The following is a 16084-nucleotide window of genomic DNA, read 5'->3' on the forward strand; positions in this document are numbered from 1 at the left end:
ACCTGATTGAGTTAATATAATATCAGCAAATTTTACAGCGAAATGAATCTGTTTCTTTTCTTTGTGTTTAAAACCAGCACAGATTACAAATTTTAATGATCTGAAAATGTTTGGTATACAAAATCATGCTTATTTCAGTATTAGCAAAAACACAAGAAATTTTTCAACACAAACACCCAGCTGTGTCTATTTTAAAAGCAGTTCAATGACAGCTTGCACTTATGAGCATGCAATCAGCTAATTTCGCTTTTTTTTTCTTCTGTGTTAATCAACACTTTCCTTCCTGCATATCAGAGTACAAATAGTATAGTTACTCCACATCAGTAAATGTTTACGTAACCTGTCCTTTCTCAAGAATCCGGTTACACCGAATCATTACATGCTAGACCGAGTAGGAAAATGCACTTGGCCCAGCCACTCTAATGGGATCCCAGCGCACCATAATGACACATATTAGTTAATGATCGTCATAATCATAATAATATGCACGAATCTTACCTTTCCTCTTACCCCTTACCATTGTGGAGTCAAGTCCTCCACACCGCATTCTTCCTCAAGAATTCCCATACACTGGCTTCAGTGTTGTGCAATGAAATAATTACAAATTTACATGATTTTTTAAACAACCGCGTTTCTAAAACATAAAAATAAAAAATAAACATAGTCAATAATCTACTTTTATCTTCCTCTTTATTTTATTTTTTGTCAGTAGCAACCTGTTATGAAATTGGATAAATACAATTGTGATAAGGTCATTCGAGGTTAATCCAATGCACAGAGTTCGTGCCATTCCCAACTGCAATTGTTTATTACCGGTCCATTATAATTGTTCCCGTTATTTACTCTCTCTCTCTCACACTCGCTCTCTCTCTCACACATACACACAAACACATATATAAAGTGCACATCCACACATAACCATGTTTGTCGCGCTGAGGTCTAACCTAAATTTGCCCGGGATAAACTGTTTTATCTGGGACTGAGCTACAAGCATTATTTCTACAGAACATTTTATTTTCCTGCAGAACAAACATAAACTTTGGGTGGCTTAACGCAGCGGTAGGCACAGGCTGTACGTCGTCTTTGCACAGCGCTTCACTTTTAATGGCACCAGTACGCTATCTATTACATTTCCCCTTCTGCTTTCCAAATAAGAAGGCTGCAAGTCTGCTTTGTTAGTTAGAGTGATGATTTTTTATTATATTTTTTTTTCACGTGCGGCCGCAAGCTCTCTCCGCCACCGATCCCTCCGGGCCCTGCGGGCAGTGGGGCGGGCAGGGGGGCGCCGAGCCCGGCTCCGCCGCCGTCGTGGCGCTGCTCGGGGGCCGGGGGGCCTGGGGGAGTGCTGCTCGGTGGCAGCCCCGCGCCGCTCGAGGAGAGGCCCCGGCCCAGCCCGGCCCGGTCTCACCGCCTCAGGGCCGACCGCAGCCCTGCGGGCCTGCCCCGCCGCCCCGGGGCCCTCCGGCGGATTTTTTTTTTTTTTTTTTTTTTTTTTGTGTCCCTCAGGAAAAATAACCGGAGCCACAGGACCCACGGCGGGGCCTGGCGAGCCGAGCGGCCCGCCGGCTTCGGCGGGATCCGCAAAGTAGTACCTCGGCCACACCGCGGCCTCCGCGCCCACCCGCCCCCCTCGCCGCCACGGGAGGGGGGCGCAGAGGCACGAGGGAGCGCTGCGCCGCCGCGGGACTGCGGGGCAGGCGGACGGGCCCGGCGCGGGTCGGCGGGACGGCGGCGGTTCGTTTGCCGCGAGGGGATCCGTGCTCCGGACGGGGGGGGGGGGGGGGTGAGGGGAGGTGTGTGTCTGTACACCGCCGCGGTGATGCGCCCCACCGCCGGTATCCCTGCGCCGCAGGAGCCGCGGCGGCGGCGGCGGGCGTGGCGCTGGCGGGCGAGAGGCGGGGCGAAGCGCGGCGGTGCCTGGCCATTGGGCGGCGGGCGGGCAGACGCGGCGGCACGCCGGCGGCGCTGATTGGGCGGCCGGTGGGAAAGGTTAAACCAAAAAATTTTTTACAGCCCCGGTGCGTGTCTGCAGCTCTGAAACTAATTGTGGCCGGGGCGCTCTGTATAGCCCGGCTCCGCTCGCTCCGCGCCGACCCGCCGCGGCTGCTCCGTCCTTCCTTCCTTCCTTCCTTCCGTCCGTCCTTCCTTCCGTCCGTCCTCCCCCTGCTCTGGCTTGCCGGGGGAGCCAGGCACCATGAAGTAGCTTTTTTTTTTTTTTTTTTTTTTTTTTTGTGGGTGGGGGTTGTTTTTTTTTTTTGTTGTTGTTGTTGTTGTTGGGTTTCCAGAGGGTTTTTTTCCCCTTTTTTTCCTCTTTTTTTTTTTTTTTTTTTTTTTTCTCTCCTCCGCTCCGACTCGGTTTGATTTTCTCTGATTGGTGATTATTATTCCTATTATTTTTTTTTTTCCCTCCCCGGCGGTTCCTGTCCCTGCTACATGACTTGCCAGCGCTTGAGACTGCGGTCCAACTGCGCTGCCGCCGCCGCTGCCGTCGCCGCCGCCGGTGGTGCCGCCGCCGCCAGCCCGGCCGCCGCCGCCCCGGGCGCCGCTCCCCCGGCCGCTGCCGCTTCCCCCCTGAGACTAGTGTGTGATGTTGGACATGGGAGATAGGAAGGAAGCGAAAATGCTGCCGAAATCCTCCTTTAGCATAAACAGCCTGGTGCCCGAAGCCGTCCAGAGCGACAACAACCACAGCAGCCACAGCCACCACAACAGCCACCACCCCCACCACCACCACCACCATCACCACCACCACCACCACCCGCCTCAGCAGCAGCCCCAGCGAGCCGCCGCGGCCGAGGAGGAGGACGAGGAGAAGGGGCAGCTCCTCCTGCCGCCCCCCGCCGCCGCCGCCTCCGGCGCCCTGGAGGTGGCCAAGGCGGAGATGCTGGCCGGCAAGGGCGAGGCGGGCGCGGCGGCGGCGGCGGCGGAGCTGGAGGAGAAGGAGAAGGCGGCGGACGAGAAGAAGGGGGCGGCGGAGGGGGCCAAGGAAGGGGAAAGCGGAAAGGAGGGCGAGAAGAAGAACGGCAAGTACGAGAAGCCGCCGTTCAGCTACAACGCCCTCATCATGATGGCCATCCGGCAGAGCCCCGAGAAGCGCCTGACGCTCAACGGTATCTACGAGTTCATCATGAAGAACTTCCCCTACTACCGGGAGAACAAGCAGGGCTGGCAGAACTCCATCCGCCACAACCTCTCCCTAAATAAGTGCTTCGTCAAGGTGCCCCGCCACTACGACGACCCGGGCAAGGGGAACTACTGGATGCTGGACCCGTCCAGCGACGACGTCTTCATCGGCGGCACCACCGGCAAGCTCCGCCGGCGCTCCACCACCTCACGGGCCAAGCTGGCCTTCAAGCGCGGCGCCCGGCTCACCTCCACCGGACTGACTTTCATGGACAGGGCGGGATCCTTGTACTGGCCTATGTCCCCCTTCCTCTCCCTGCACCACCCCCGGGCCAGCAGCACTTTGAGTTACAATGGGACCACGTCCGCCTACCCCAGCCACCCCATGCCCTACAGCTCAGTGTTGACTCAAAACTCCTTGGGAAACAACCACTCCTTTTCCACGTCTAATGGGTTAAGTGTTGATAGACTAGTCAATGGAGAGATACCTTATGCCACTCATCACCTCACAGCAGCAGCTCTGGCCGCCTCAGTGCCGTGTGGCTTGTCAGTTCCCTGCTCCGGCACCTATTCCCTAAACCCCTGCTCTGTAAACCTTCTAGCAGGACAGACGAGTTACTTTTTCCCCCACGTTCCTCACCCTTCAATGACTTCTCAAAGCAGCACTTCAATGACGGCCAGGGCAGCCTCCTCCTCCACGTCGCCACAGGCGCCCTCCACTCTCCCCTGTGAGTCCTTAAGACCTTCTTTGCCAAGTTTCACAACGGGACTTTCCGGAGGACTTTCTGATTATTTCACACATCAAAATCAGGGGTCTTCTTCAAACCCTTTAATACATTAACATCCATGGGATCAGACTGTAAGTGAACATTTTACACACATTTGCATTGTAAATGATAATTAAAAGGAAAAAAAAAAAAAAAGCAAAACAAAAAAGTCCAGGTATTTTTTATTAAGTCCCCCATTTTCTGTACGTTTGTTCAGTCTTTAGGGTTGTTTATTATTCCACCAAGGTGAGGAGTGTCAGCAAGGTGCAATGTGGGGAGATTACATTGTAGACTATGAAGTTTGGAAGACAAAATTATAGTAGAATGTGTATCTAAATAGTGACTGCTTTCGCAATTTTTATTCAAATACGATAAGTCTATCACTAAAAGCCGCCAGATTCTCCATGTTTGCAGTATTATAAGTTATCATGGATATGTCGGTGGGTGCAGACCTTGAAAAAAAAAAAAAAAAGCCACTAAATTTATGAATCCTATAAAAATCTAAAAACGTAATTTGTATTTAACCAGAATTTCATCCTGAAAGATGCCCAAGAACTACTTTTTGGCCATTTAATATTTTATCATTTTCTTTACCGAACTGCTTATTTTTGGGGTTTCTTTTCTTCCTTTCTTTTTATTTTTTTTTTCTGTTTGTTTGTTTGTTTACTTTTAGACCAAAGATTGGGTTTTAGAAAATGCACTCAGTGTACGGAGTAATTTAAAAACAGCAACATTATTTCAGTTTGCAGCACTGCCCGTTCAAATGAATCAGAAGGGGACAAAATTAATGATTGCCTTCAGTTTGTGTTGTGTATATTTTGATGTATGTGGTCACTAACAGGTCACCTTTATTTTTTTTCTAAATGTAGTGAAATGTTAATACCTATTGTACTTATAGGTAAACCTTGCAAATATGTAACCTGTGTTGCGCAAATGCCGCATAAATTTGAGTGATTGTTAATGTCGTCTTAAAATTTCTTGATTGTGATACTGTGGTCATATGCCCGTGTTTGTCACTTACAAAAATGTTTACTATGAACACACAGAAATAAAAAAAAAAAAATAGGCTAAATTCATATATACTTGATAGTTTTTTTGTCTCTTTTATTAACTAAAATTAATACGCCTGAGGCTTTAAAGTTGTAGGGAGATCAGAGCGCTGCTTGTTACAGTAGTCCACCATTTTTCACATGCTCATTCCCCCTTCCTCTCCCCCAATCACTTTGTATTTAACCACGGTATTTTGAAATATAAAGGAGCAGGGAATTAGGGTATTTAATTAAACACCACGGCCACTACTGTGATGTCCGTTTTGGGGCAGGACTCTCATCGGGTCTGCTTGAGAACTGGTAGAACGAGGTAGGGTGTCTTGCTTAAAAACTCTGTCTTAAGCTGAAGATGCTTAAAACTGCGTATGTATATAGTTACATACATATATATACGTACATGCATACGTGAGTATATATACACACGTTTGGAAAAAGTACAGGTACTTTATTTATTTCCTAAGTGCATGTTGTTCTTTCAGTCTTTGCAATGGCTTGAATGGGTTATCCATCTGAAAGGAAATCGTTTCGACTGTATGATAACTGAAGCTCTATTAACTATGGATGTGTATGTGTGTGTATATACATATACATATTAGCTTTCCTATAATTATTTGATCAAATCTGGCAAGCTATGATGCGTATGTGTATTAAATGCAATCCTTATCTTAAAGATACACTGTTCCGGAAGCGTCTATACTCTCTGTACTTAGAGCCTTTGCATGCTGCAAACCCTTTGGCTTGGCACGGTTGTGCAGGCGGCTGCCGCTGGGAGCCGGAGCCTCCCTCCTCCGCCCCCTTCGCCCTGCGGCCGACGAGAGCCGGGCCAGGGCCACGGGGCCGGAGGGCTGCGGGAATGCGGGGCTGTGGACCCGGGGGGCTGCGGGCTGGGGCTGCGGGGCTGCAGGGCGGCGGGGCAGGGAGCTGCGGCTCACGTGATGCCGTGCTCGCATACCGATGTTTAAAGATCTTAATGGAGAGGGGGAAAAAAAAAAAAAAAAGGTGTGGATGCACTTAAATTTCAAGTTTGGGAATGGATTTCTCTTTTCCCTTGTCTGCCTGCCGGTGGGAAGGCTGGCTGAAACCCGCTAGCCCATGCAAACCTGTGTAAGTATATTCGGCTGCCCGGAGAATCGCCCCTTAGTTTTAAAGGAGGCAACGCGATGACTAATTTTAAGAAGCATTTAATCCTAAAAAGTATTGGTTTCTTGACGAGTTTAGGGAGCCCTATAAAAGCCACGACTCTGGAAAATAATCAGAAAACTTGTGCAAAAGATTTAACAACTAATTGGATCCCGCAGCGAGTCCGCAGAGGACAAGTTGTTCATTTGTTACGTTTGTGTAGACTAAACTGTGCTCCGCAGCAATGCAATAAGCCGGCGACTGCTCACAATAGGCCCCATGAAAAATAATCTCTAGCTCGAAGATGTTATCGCAAACGCTTTAAAAAGCTGGACTTAGAAAGGCAGAAAAGAGGAAGAAAAAAAAATATCGGGGGTGAATACAGAAAAAAATAGCAAATCTGAATTCTTGCAAAGAGAATATTTGTCATGCTGAAAGAATAAGGGGAGAGAGAAGAAATCTTCCGAAAATAGGTAATGAATAAACAGATGCAAGCAAATCTGCAGGGAAGAGAGAGGAGTGAAAGGTTATGGATGAGAGATGGGACACCCAGCTCTGCACTATGTGGGGGAGAAGGAGAGAAATCTCTGATATTCTTGGCTTTCACTCTCACTTCTACAATTCAAAATTAATCATCGCTATGAGAAAAAGGTTGCTTTGTTTGGGGATGTAGAGATGATACCACCACTTGGAAGCACCTACCCTCCCCCACATTCTTCGCTCTATTGTCATTAAAATAAGTGATGGCAAAAAATGAAAAATAAATAAAATAAAACTCCTTTGCAACAAACCTACTGGAAATAATAAAATGAAATAGGTGTGATTTAAACTCTTGAAGTCCCTAGACCCCATTCTGTATATTTGTACCCAAGCAAATGTAAAGAATGGCATCTGCTACAGCTGACAAAGGAAATGATTTATTATTTACTACTTCCAATTGGTTGTATACTGTAGGAAATTCAATAGCACATACTTAAAGTATTATTTAGTTTGCAATGTGAAAAAATCTGCTGACAGTGTACTAAAAGGAGGAAGAAGAGAAGTCAGGTTGGAGGAAAGCACAATCTCACCATGTCAGAGTTTTGGGTTGGCTAATAAACATTAATTAGATAAGCGTGATGCATCATAATTCCTGAAAAGGGTAGCCCTGATGTATGTCTCTCCAGACTTCGTTTCAGTAACCTCTCGCTCTTAGTGCTCTGCTTTAGGTTTAGAACAGCGAAGTGTTGCCTAAGCAATTCAGGTGCCACACGCTTTTACCTCTTTCCCTTACTCTGGGGGAAGGGGTGGTGGTTGGGCTGGTAATTTATTCACTTTTCTATATCCACATTAACAGCAAAGAGACTGGCTTTGGAAAGAAAAAAAAATGCTGAAGTTGTCATGGATTGTAGCAGGACTGCCAAGGCCCCAAATATGCCTTTACCTTTGCCTGCTACCCTTTTGTTCGCTGAGAATATCATTTAAGCTCTTCTTTAAACAGGTTCGTTCTGTAGAGAATGCAAGGCTTATTTTATTTTATTTTATTTTATTTTATTTTATTTTATTTTATTTTATTTTATTTTATTTTATTTTATTTTATTTTATTTTATTTTATTTTATTTTATTTTATTTTATTTTATTTTATTTTATTTTATTTTATCTTATTATGCTAATCTAAGAGTAATTATGTTATCTGATACTTGTTTCCATGGTGCTTTATGTGTCAAATCCTCGAGCTAGTCTTTTCAGGATTATTTATTTTTATTAATATGCATTTCTAGAACATTGCTGCATCTTAGCGTCGTTTCTTCAGTGTTTCCTAATTTAGGATGTTTATGGGGGACGGGTGGTCTTTATGGAATTAAGGAGCTATTGTTATTTTTGTAGCTGATGTTTGAGGTGATTAACTTTGGTTGCATAGATCGTAGGAGAAGAAATCTGCTTATCAAGAAACCTCCGATTTTAAGATTTTAAGATTGCATCCGCAAACATGTTATATAAACTGTAACTCGAATCCACCATAGGACATTTAGTCGACCAATTTTTGACATATATGTTTTTTTAAATCTCTTGTTTCAATAAAATAATATCCTTTACGTGGAATGTATTCTTACGCAAGTGTTTAAAAGACAATGAAGAATTATATATTTTGCCTTAAATGGCACAAATCTCCTGTTTGGGGGAGTGATAGATTTTTTAATGCGTTGCTTGAAAAAATAGTTTAACGGGGACGTCATTTTGCTCTTTATACCTTCTTTTGATGATCATTAAGATTTATGTCAGGAATTATGATTCAGGTACACACCCCCTCACCACTTGTGTTAATATGAGGTCTCAATCACCACGTATTCACTGTACGCTCAAGCAAAACTCCCACTGAACTCCAGTTACGTTCAGACTTAACCACAGAAGAGTTTTGCTTAAGAAACAACGTCGAACAAGACGTAGGGATTATATCCCTGAATTTTCCCTTCTGAAAATCCCTTGCAAAATGTGCCTGTCGATAGGCACTGCTGTATGCTTGTTTTTACACTACGGCCGCCTGAGAAAAGGTACATGCACATACATGTTACGTGCCCTGAGAGCCCAAAGGGTGGAAATAAAGAAATCTATGTGTCTACACAGCCCTGCAGAGCCGTCGGTCCATGCACTGGTGGCTGCAGCAGCTCCTGGGCAGCTCGGCGCCCCGAGCAGTTCTGGGGTTGTTCACTCCCCCAGGCCCCCCCCGCCCTGCGGTGAAGGTGCCTGGGTAAATGGGTCAAAAGTGCTGGAGAAACTGGGTTAGCGAGAGGTGAAGGTGAAGATCATTAGAGGTTTTAGGGCTGGCTGTGGCTGTTTTGCTGGGTTTGTGTGACTGTGCCCAGAGGGCGGAGTTCCTGCACATTCCTACCTCACCGGAGAACCTGCCCTCAACTCCACTGCAGCTACTCCAGAGAGATGGGACCCTCCAGAAGAAACCTGCCCAGCAATCCCAGCGAGCCTTCCCGCCAGAAGGGTAGGTGCACTTCAGGAAAACCTTCACTACTCTTTCTCCCGGCAGACAGATCCGTGGGATCTGAGCGAACCGAGATGACAGACTTCTGTCTAAACGTACTGGTTCCCCGTGCCCCCTGATAAGCAGATCGCCCGTGCAACCGAAGCAGAGTTTCAAAGCACCAGTTACACTAGAACTGTGTGTGCCTAATGTTAGGATTTTTTTTTTTTTTTTTTGTCTCTTCCTTAAAGTGTTTCCTCCCCCGGCCTTCCCCCTCCCCCTCGGGCTCTTTCGTTTCGATCGGTAAATTGGAAGTTTTCTTCGCCGCTTTAGCAGTTCTCCCGCTTTCTCTCGACATTTCTGGTTATTTTATTAACGTGCTCTTTGTTTGCTTGCCTGACCCTAACGCCACAGACAGTCACCCGGGTGCAATGTTCTGTTTGCTTCTTTTAAGATGCCAGGAGGTACTGCCTCTACCTGCGACAAAGGCGCACGATGGCACTTGGGGACGGGAGTCCTCCGCCGGCACCGGGTGAGTGCGGATTTTCCTCCTCTTACGTGTGTCCGTTGCCCTCAGGATGGGGGGAGCGGGGCCCCCGCCGCCCCCGGAGCGGGCTTGCCTCTTCGGCCCCGGCTGAGCCCGGGGGCGTCTCGGGGGTGCCCACGGGGCTATGCCGCCTCTCGCTCGGGGCGAGGCGGGATGCTCTCTCTGTTGCCGCCCTCTCAAAGGCGGCTTTAGGACGGTGGCCGTGGACGGGATCTGTAAGGAAAGTGGCTTTGAAAATTATTATTTTTTTCCATCTGACCCTGTCATTCGAGAAAAAGCTACGGGCTTTTCTCTCCTTTCCGGCGGTGTGTAAATAGCGTTAATATTCCCAGATTGTCAGGAAAGCGACTAAATGCCAGCAATCTGGGAGAGCCGGGAGAGGGACCTTGTAGGAAGCCGTACCTATAAAGCTTTGCTCCGGAGCTAGCGACCCGACAAGCGCGCAGATTCCTCTGAAAGGTCTAGGCACTGCCTTTGTCTGCCCACTCCCCAAACTCCCTGCCCGCCTCGCGGCTGCACCGCGGCTCCCTCCCGTGCCACCAGCCGAAATCTCGGGGTAGGAACGGGAGTTGCAGCACTGATTTGCTCAGTTCGGACGTGCTTGCGGATGGGGGCAGGCGTGCGGTGCGTGGGCAGGACGCCGGCGACGGGGCCCTCTATGGACCCCCTCGTCCCGGTTTGTGTTGTCCCGAAGCAGACAAGGGAAATAACAAAGGTCCGTGGCCCACTCGCTGAGTGATTTGAACTCCCCTGCTCCTGTCACGTGTACCCTCGTGAAAATAATTAATTTCTAATACACCGCAAATTAAATTTTCCGAGCTGCCGTGAGATGAGACACTTCAACGAGAGGGCAAACGCTGCCTTGTCCCTGACTACGTTAGCTGTGTGGGAAGTGAGGCGATTCACGGGACGCAGCACACGCAGGCGACAGCTTTCAGTCCACCCCCGGCGTGTGGCCGGCCCGGCTCACACCTGCACAGAGACTTCTCGGGGGGCACGCGTGGGGCGCCGGTCGCCTCCCCGCTCTCTGCTGAGCTGGGACCCATGACGACAGAGGGGCCCATCGCGACAGAGGGGCCTCAGAACAGAGTCGCGGGGCCCGGACACGCGTGTCCGCGGGGCGGTGCGGGGGCCGTGCTGGCCGGGGGGCGGCGGGCGGCGCTGCGGCGGCGCTCCGCGGGCTGGGGGCGCTCTTGCCTAGCGGGAGAGGCCCGGGCCCGGATACCGAGCTGCGGGGAGGGCGCCTCTCCCGGAGCAGGGGAACCGGCGGCGGAAAGCCGAGCAGCCTCGGAGAAGTGCCCGGAGCCGCCTCGGAGGCCTGGCGCTCACCTGCCGCTCGGTTAACCTGCGTGCTGCAGGCGGCCGTCGTTGGGGAGTGGAGGAGTCGGGGCCATGCCCCCTCCCTCCCCTTTGGATGAGAGGAACAATTGGAAGCGTCCTTCTCCGTGCAGGCTTAGCTTTGCGTCTTGGTAGCCACCGAGAGATACACAGTGAAGTAGGCAATTGCGGTTAAAGTCATCTTCCCGTGGCCTGCTTGAGGATGGTCCGATCCAGGAGAGGTATAGGAAAAGTCACCTCCCCCTCCACCAGTGAAAAATAAAACAGTGAAAACCCGGAAAACAAAAACAAAAAAGAAAGAAAAAGAAAAAAGCCCCCCCAAAACAAAGGAAATAAAACGAACCGCCAAAATAATTAAATAACTAATCAACTACCTGCAACTTTTTTTTTTTTTTTTTTTTTTTTTCCTCAAGACCGTGTAACAGTATACAGTATCAGGCTAGTGAATTAAACCTGAAGCGAGAGGATTTGCAATTCTCAATCGGGGAAATGAATGCGGACTGTCTGCAGAGTTCGTTTCAAAGAATTATCTCTAGGGAGTCCTCCAAGTGTACTTGGGGTTACCCGTGATTTGAGAGGAAAGACTAAACGAGAGTGACTCTGAGGAAAGCCTGCCATTGTCACCCTCGCTAAGGTGAGTAAAGCATCTCTGTAAAGTTAGCTGCAAAGAGCTGCTTAACCTAAGACCGAGAGGTGAAAGCTCTCCGCACGAAGCGGCCTGAATTTCCACCTACAAAGGCGGCACGAAGCCCGGGCTCTCCGGGGTCTGTTTTCCGCCCAGGGGCATTCCGAAACCTTTCCAATTGATTTCGCAGGGGCACCTCTTGCAGGGAGGTAGGGGCACGTCAAAGGAGCCCTTCCCCTGCGGGGCGCTCCCGCCCCGCTGCGGCAGGAGCCCGGGGCGCTCCTGGTGCCTCCCCGGAGGCTACGGCGGAGGCAGGACTGTGCGAGGCCGGGCTGCGAGGCCCTGGGTGACTTGGAGGCCCTCCACCGAAGTCTTCGCCCCTCGGTGTTCCTCAGTGGAAGGAAAAGAACTCGAAGCCCCCTCTCCGCCCCCCTCTTTGCCAGGTTCCCACCCAGAAATAATCTGATTGCAAGTATTTGAGATTAGATAGTCTGTTAAATTAGTCGTATCCAAGAGGAGACAGGTATCTCCCAAGAAATCTGGCTGAAGTCTGCCTATCTGGTAAAAAAAAAAAAAAAAGGAATTATTTCGCACCAAAGCTAGACGACTAAAAGGGAGAAATAAAAAATAAATAAATAAAAAAAGGAAGTTGCATTCTCACAAAAATAAGCAAAACCTTATTCTAAAGCACCGCGCTTCCCAAAAGGCCACGATTCTTTTGAGTGTTAAACACGGGTAACAAGCATCGGTTACTAGACTGTGCTTTTGATGCAAAAATCCCGGTGATGCTACATGAGGACTTGCATCCTTTTTATGCTCCACGCAACCGAAGAGCTCCGTCATCCCCACACAAGTGTGCTCCGAAAAGGGGATGTCGGCCCCGACCAGACTTTTCACTAGAACCCGAACAAACGAAAGCCGGGACCTATTATTCGAGAGGTCTGTGGAGGGATATGGTTAAACTCACATCACATAATGACATATATTTTTATCTTGCCATGGCTCAGAGCTGACTTTCAAACATTCTGGTGATAGGTAAATCTCCGCTTAGGTGTCTGAACCTCACTGCTAATGGCGAGTACATCTGGAGGAGGGAAACACAGTGATATAGAAGGGCAAGTGTATTTTTATTAGTGAAGAGTATACACACTCATACGGGGCTATGAAAAACAGATGTAAACTAAGCAAATAAAAATCTCAGTGTTGTTCTACCAGTGATCTTTTCCTTGTATATCTATATCTCTGGCTATATATATGTGCGTGTGCATATATATATACACATACATATATATGCATGCATATATTTGCCTGATCTTTTCTGAATGTGAACGTGTCCTCTAGCATTCGTCAGAAAAGGCAGCACTGCGTGTTACTTTTCTTGCTTGCTTGTTTATTCTGTTTGAGCAAAGTTGTTTGTTTTTCTGGGAAGCGTAAGTTGCCTTTAGTTATGTCATCAATATCATTTGCATTTAGGCGGAAGTGTAGGATTTATTAGCTCTATTTTTATTATTAAATCAGTGAAGGTAGAAGTACTAATAATTAAATACAGATCTCTCTGATTGCAGGTTGGAACAGCAAAATCGATTGTCTCTTCATCAATAAGACAAGTGTTGAGTAGCTTGCTATTGATTAGTATGTTTATTTATGCAGAACTTTAGCTATTTGCTTACATATTTCGAGTTCTTTGTCTGCTAATTATTATACCATATTGGTTTGAAAGAAAGAGCTTAGACTGGGAAACACACTTGACAGATCCATTCTTAGCTAACCTGATAGTGGATTATTGCAATCCAATAAGTTTAACAAATTACTTATACGTGCTTGCCTTTCGAGCAATTAGGAAACCGTTTCAGATTAAAATCCCTTGTTGCATTGGTCGGTTCATTTCGGCCCCTTTATTTAAAGGGGCATTCTGTTTAGATATCTTCCGAATTAAAAATGATTTTTTGGATCTGCAGAGGGTGAGCAGGAGTCGATGTGTGCTTTGCATTTCGGGCCTTCTTTTGTCAGTATGAAGCACCTTTCCAGCAATACAGTGGCCCCTGGGGTTTCCTCTTGGATGGAATTTAAGAATCGGAGTAATCTGAGTATAAAAATCAGGAAAGGGTATATTAAAAAAAAAAAAAAAAAAAGAGAGAGAGAGAGAGAGAGAAAAGAAAATAAAAAGAGGAAAAAAAAAAAAAAAAAAAAGGAAGGATCAGCACTCGGATTTTCGGAGCTCTCCAAAGAAGGCGATATTTTCAGTTGCTTTTTGGTTTAGTGATTAAATCTGTTTTAAAGCTGCCTCCCCAGCCTCTCTGTGGACGACCTGCTTTGCAGCCGTCCCCTCTCAGGACGGCAGAAGGCTGATATTTTGTTATACATTTTAACCCACTTTTTTTCCCCCGATCCAGGCATGTTCTTTAGCTGCCGTTTCGAGCAGGGCTCCGCTTTATCCCTCTCTTTCCTTCTCTACTTCGACAGCGCCGGCACGGGCGTCCCGCCGGCCGGGGCCCGGTGGTAGCCGCGGCTGCCTCCTGACGGTCCCCGGCGGTTCTCCTCCGTCCGGGGGGCGATGCCCGGGGGGGGGGGGGGCTGCCCGGGGGTGGCAGCCCGGGGGTCGTGGGGCTCTGCCCGGGGGTCGCGGGGCTCCGCGCTCCGGGCTGGGCGCTGGGAGCCGGCCGTCCGCGGTGCTGCCCGAGCGGCGGAGCCCTCTCTTTCCTCCTTTCCCTCTCGGCAAGTTTTGTTGTTGTTGTTGTTTGTTGTCGAAGGGGTGGGGGGTGATTTTTTATTTTTTCTTTTACCTCCAGCAGCTGCTGCTTTACAACCTGTAGAGATAAGACGGCCTCCCATCAGATGATCGCAGAGATAAGTAATCTCTCCCCTCGGTCCCTGGTATAGTTGACCGTATGCGCTTGAATCTTAGAGCGCTAAGTCTTTCCTGTGAATGAACGAGAAAACACTCGACAGGTCGTGAATAATCGTTTTAATGAGTGTGTAAAAGCGTGCGACGGGGTGCACGGAGCTGTCGGGTTAAACAAACAACTTGTACCCTGACGAAATCCGATTGTTAAAGTGCAAAGTGGTGTCAGTCCAATTTCCATCCCAGTTCTAAATACCACAGATCTAAGTCGCGGGAGTCCAATTTTCCCCATTAAGAAAAATAACAATATTTTCTGAACGTAAGTGCGACCGTCCCTTATGTTAGCCTTTGACGAAAAAAAAAAAAAAAAAAAAAAAAGACCATTTGAATATTCAAAAGGTATCGAAGCTCCTTCCATTATTTTCTTATTATTTTTTAAAAATGAATTTAAAAGTGTGTTTGACATTTTCCTAGATATTATCAGAATAATGCGGTAAATATTTTCCCTCTGTGTTCTCCCCCCCGTATGTTTTTTCACAGATCACTGGAGGCAAACATCGAATTAATTGGATCTCAGTGACTGAGATCAGTAACATTGTGCTGAACTGAGGTTATCTCTGACATTACGTCCAGGTGTCTGCAAGAATTTTTAGGCATTTCTAGAAAAGGTAAATCCAGAGAATACCTATCATAAAATTAAAACGTGGTTACAATATTGTACACACCAAGTCCAAGTTTTCTTCCTCCAGTGTGGGGAAGTAACACTGTGTTCTGCAGTAATCTATATAGGGACTATAAATTTCAGAAAGAATAAATGGAGTTTACCTCTGCCATGAGAATTGCCATGTCTGTTTCCTCCACAACTCGAGGGCCTTGCACTATTTTGCAAATGTAAAACCCACTCCTTAAGTCAATTTATTATTTCTTTAAGGTTGATTATTTAATGGCTCATATTACTTATTATTATTGCTGCTGAAGACTTCCAGAGCAACTACATGTCTGGTTCTCTCTGTGAAAACTCGTTTTCAGATGTGTCTTCCCTTTCTCTGAAAATATCAGTTTGAGCAAAGTGAGGCAAGGCAACCCCAGCTGGAAACCAAGGCTGTTCAAAAATTTCTCCATAACATAGTTTAATACTCGTATTTTCAAAATTAATATGGCAACAGAAAATAGAAGGCATGACAAAATGTATTCCTAAGTCTATAGATGGAAGCGGGACCCAGTGCAGTTTCCAGTGGTACGAATGGGAAATTTACTTTTGATGCAAGTGGAAGTTGAATCTGGCCCTTCGTGAACTGGATAGGAACATAAAGAAGGCTTTAGTCTCAAGCCGATATCTCCAGAGTTTGTAACATTTTAATTAAAACATAGTGTTTTCTTAATTATTTTTATTATTATTATTATTTTACCAACGCAATTTTATTCTGGTCTTTAGGAGCAGTCTAGTAGGCATTAGGAATGGATATCGCTCATTTCGTGTTCCCTAGCACGGCAGAATCGTCGATCGTACTTTGAGAGCGGTGTTAGAAAGACAGGAGTGAAGGAAAAGGGAGAGAGAGAGAGAAAGGGAAAAAAATAAAGGAAAAAAAAAAATAACCCACCACGCAGGATTTGGAAGCGGATCTATAACGAATGAGCCATACGATCATATGTCAGTATTTAACGAGCATCTGACAAATGTTCTGGGCATTTTCAAGCATGGCTTTGTTCGGACTGTAGGA

At 47.3% G+C, this 16084-nt stretch overlaps 1 protein-coding gene across 1 annotated transcript; it reads left to right on the plus strand.

The window, feature by feature from the left end:
- Positions 1-2587: 2587 nt before the first annotated feature.
- On the plus strand, positions 2588-3964 carry FOXG1 (forkhead box G1). Its single transcript, XM_032189485.1, has one exon. The coding sequence runs from the start codon at positions 2588-2590 to the stop codon at positions 3962-3964; it is 1377 nt and encodes a 458-aa protein (XP_032045376.1).
- Positions 3965-16084: the final 12120 nt, after the last annotated feature.

This window comes from Aythya fuligula, chromosome 5, assembly GCF_009819795.1.
Source record: "Aythya fuligula isolate bAytFul2 chromosome 5, bAytFul2.pri, whole genome shotgun sequence".
Lineage (NCBI taxonomy): Eukaryota > Metazoa > Chordata > Aves > Anseriformes > Anatidae > Aythya > Aythya fuligula.

Coding starts and splice junctions, on each gene's coding strand:
- FOXG1 (XM_032189485.1), top strand. CDS start 2,588: ATGTTGGACATGGGAGATAGGAAGGAAGCGAAAATGCTGCCGAAATCC.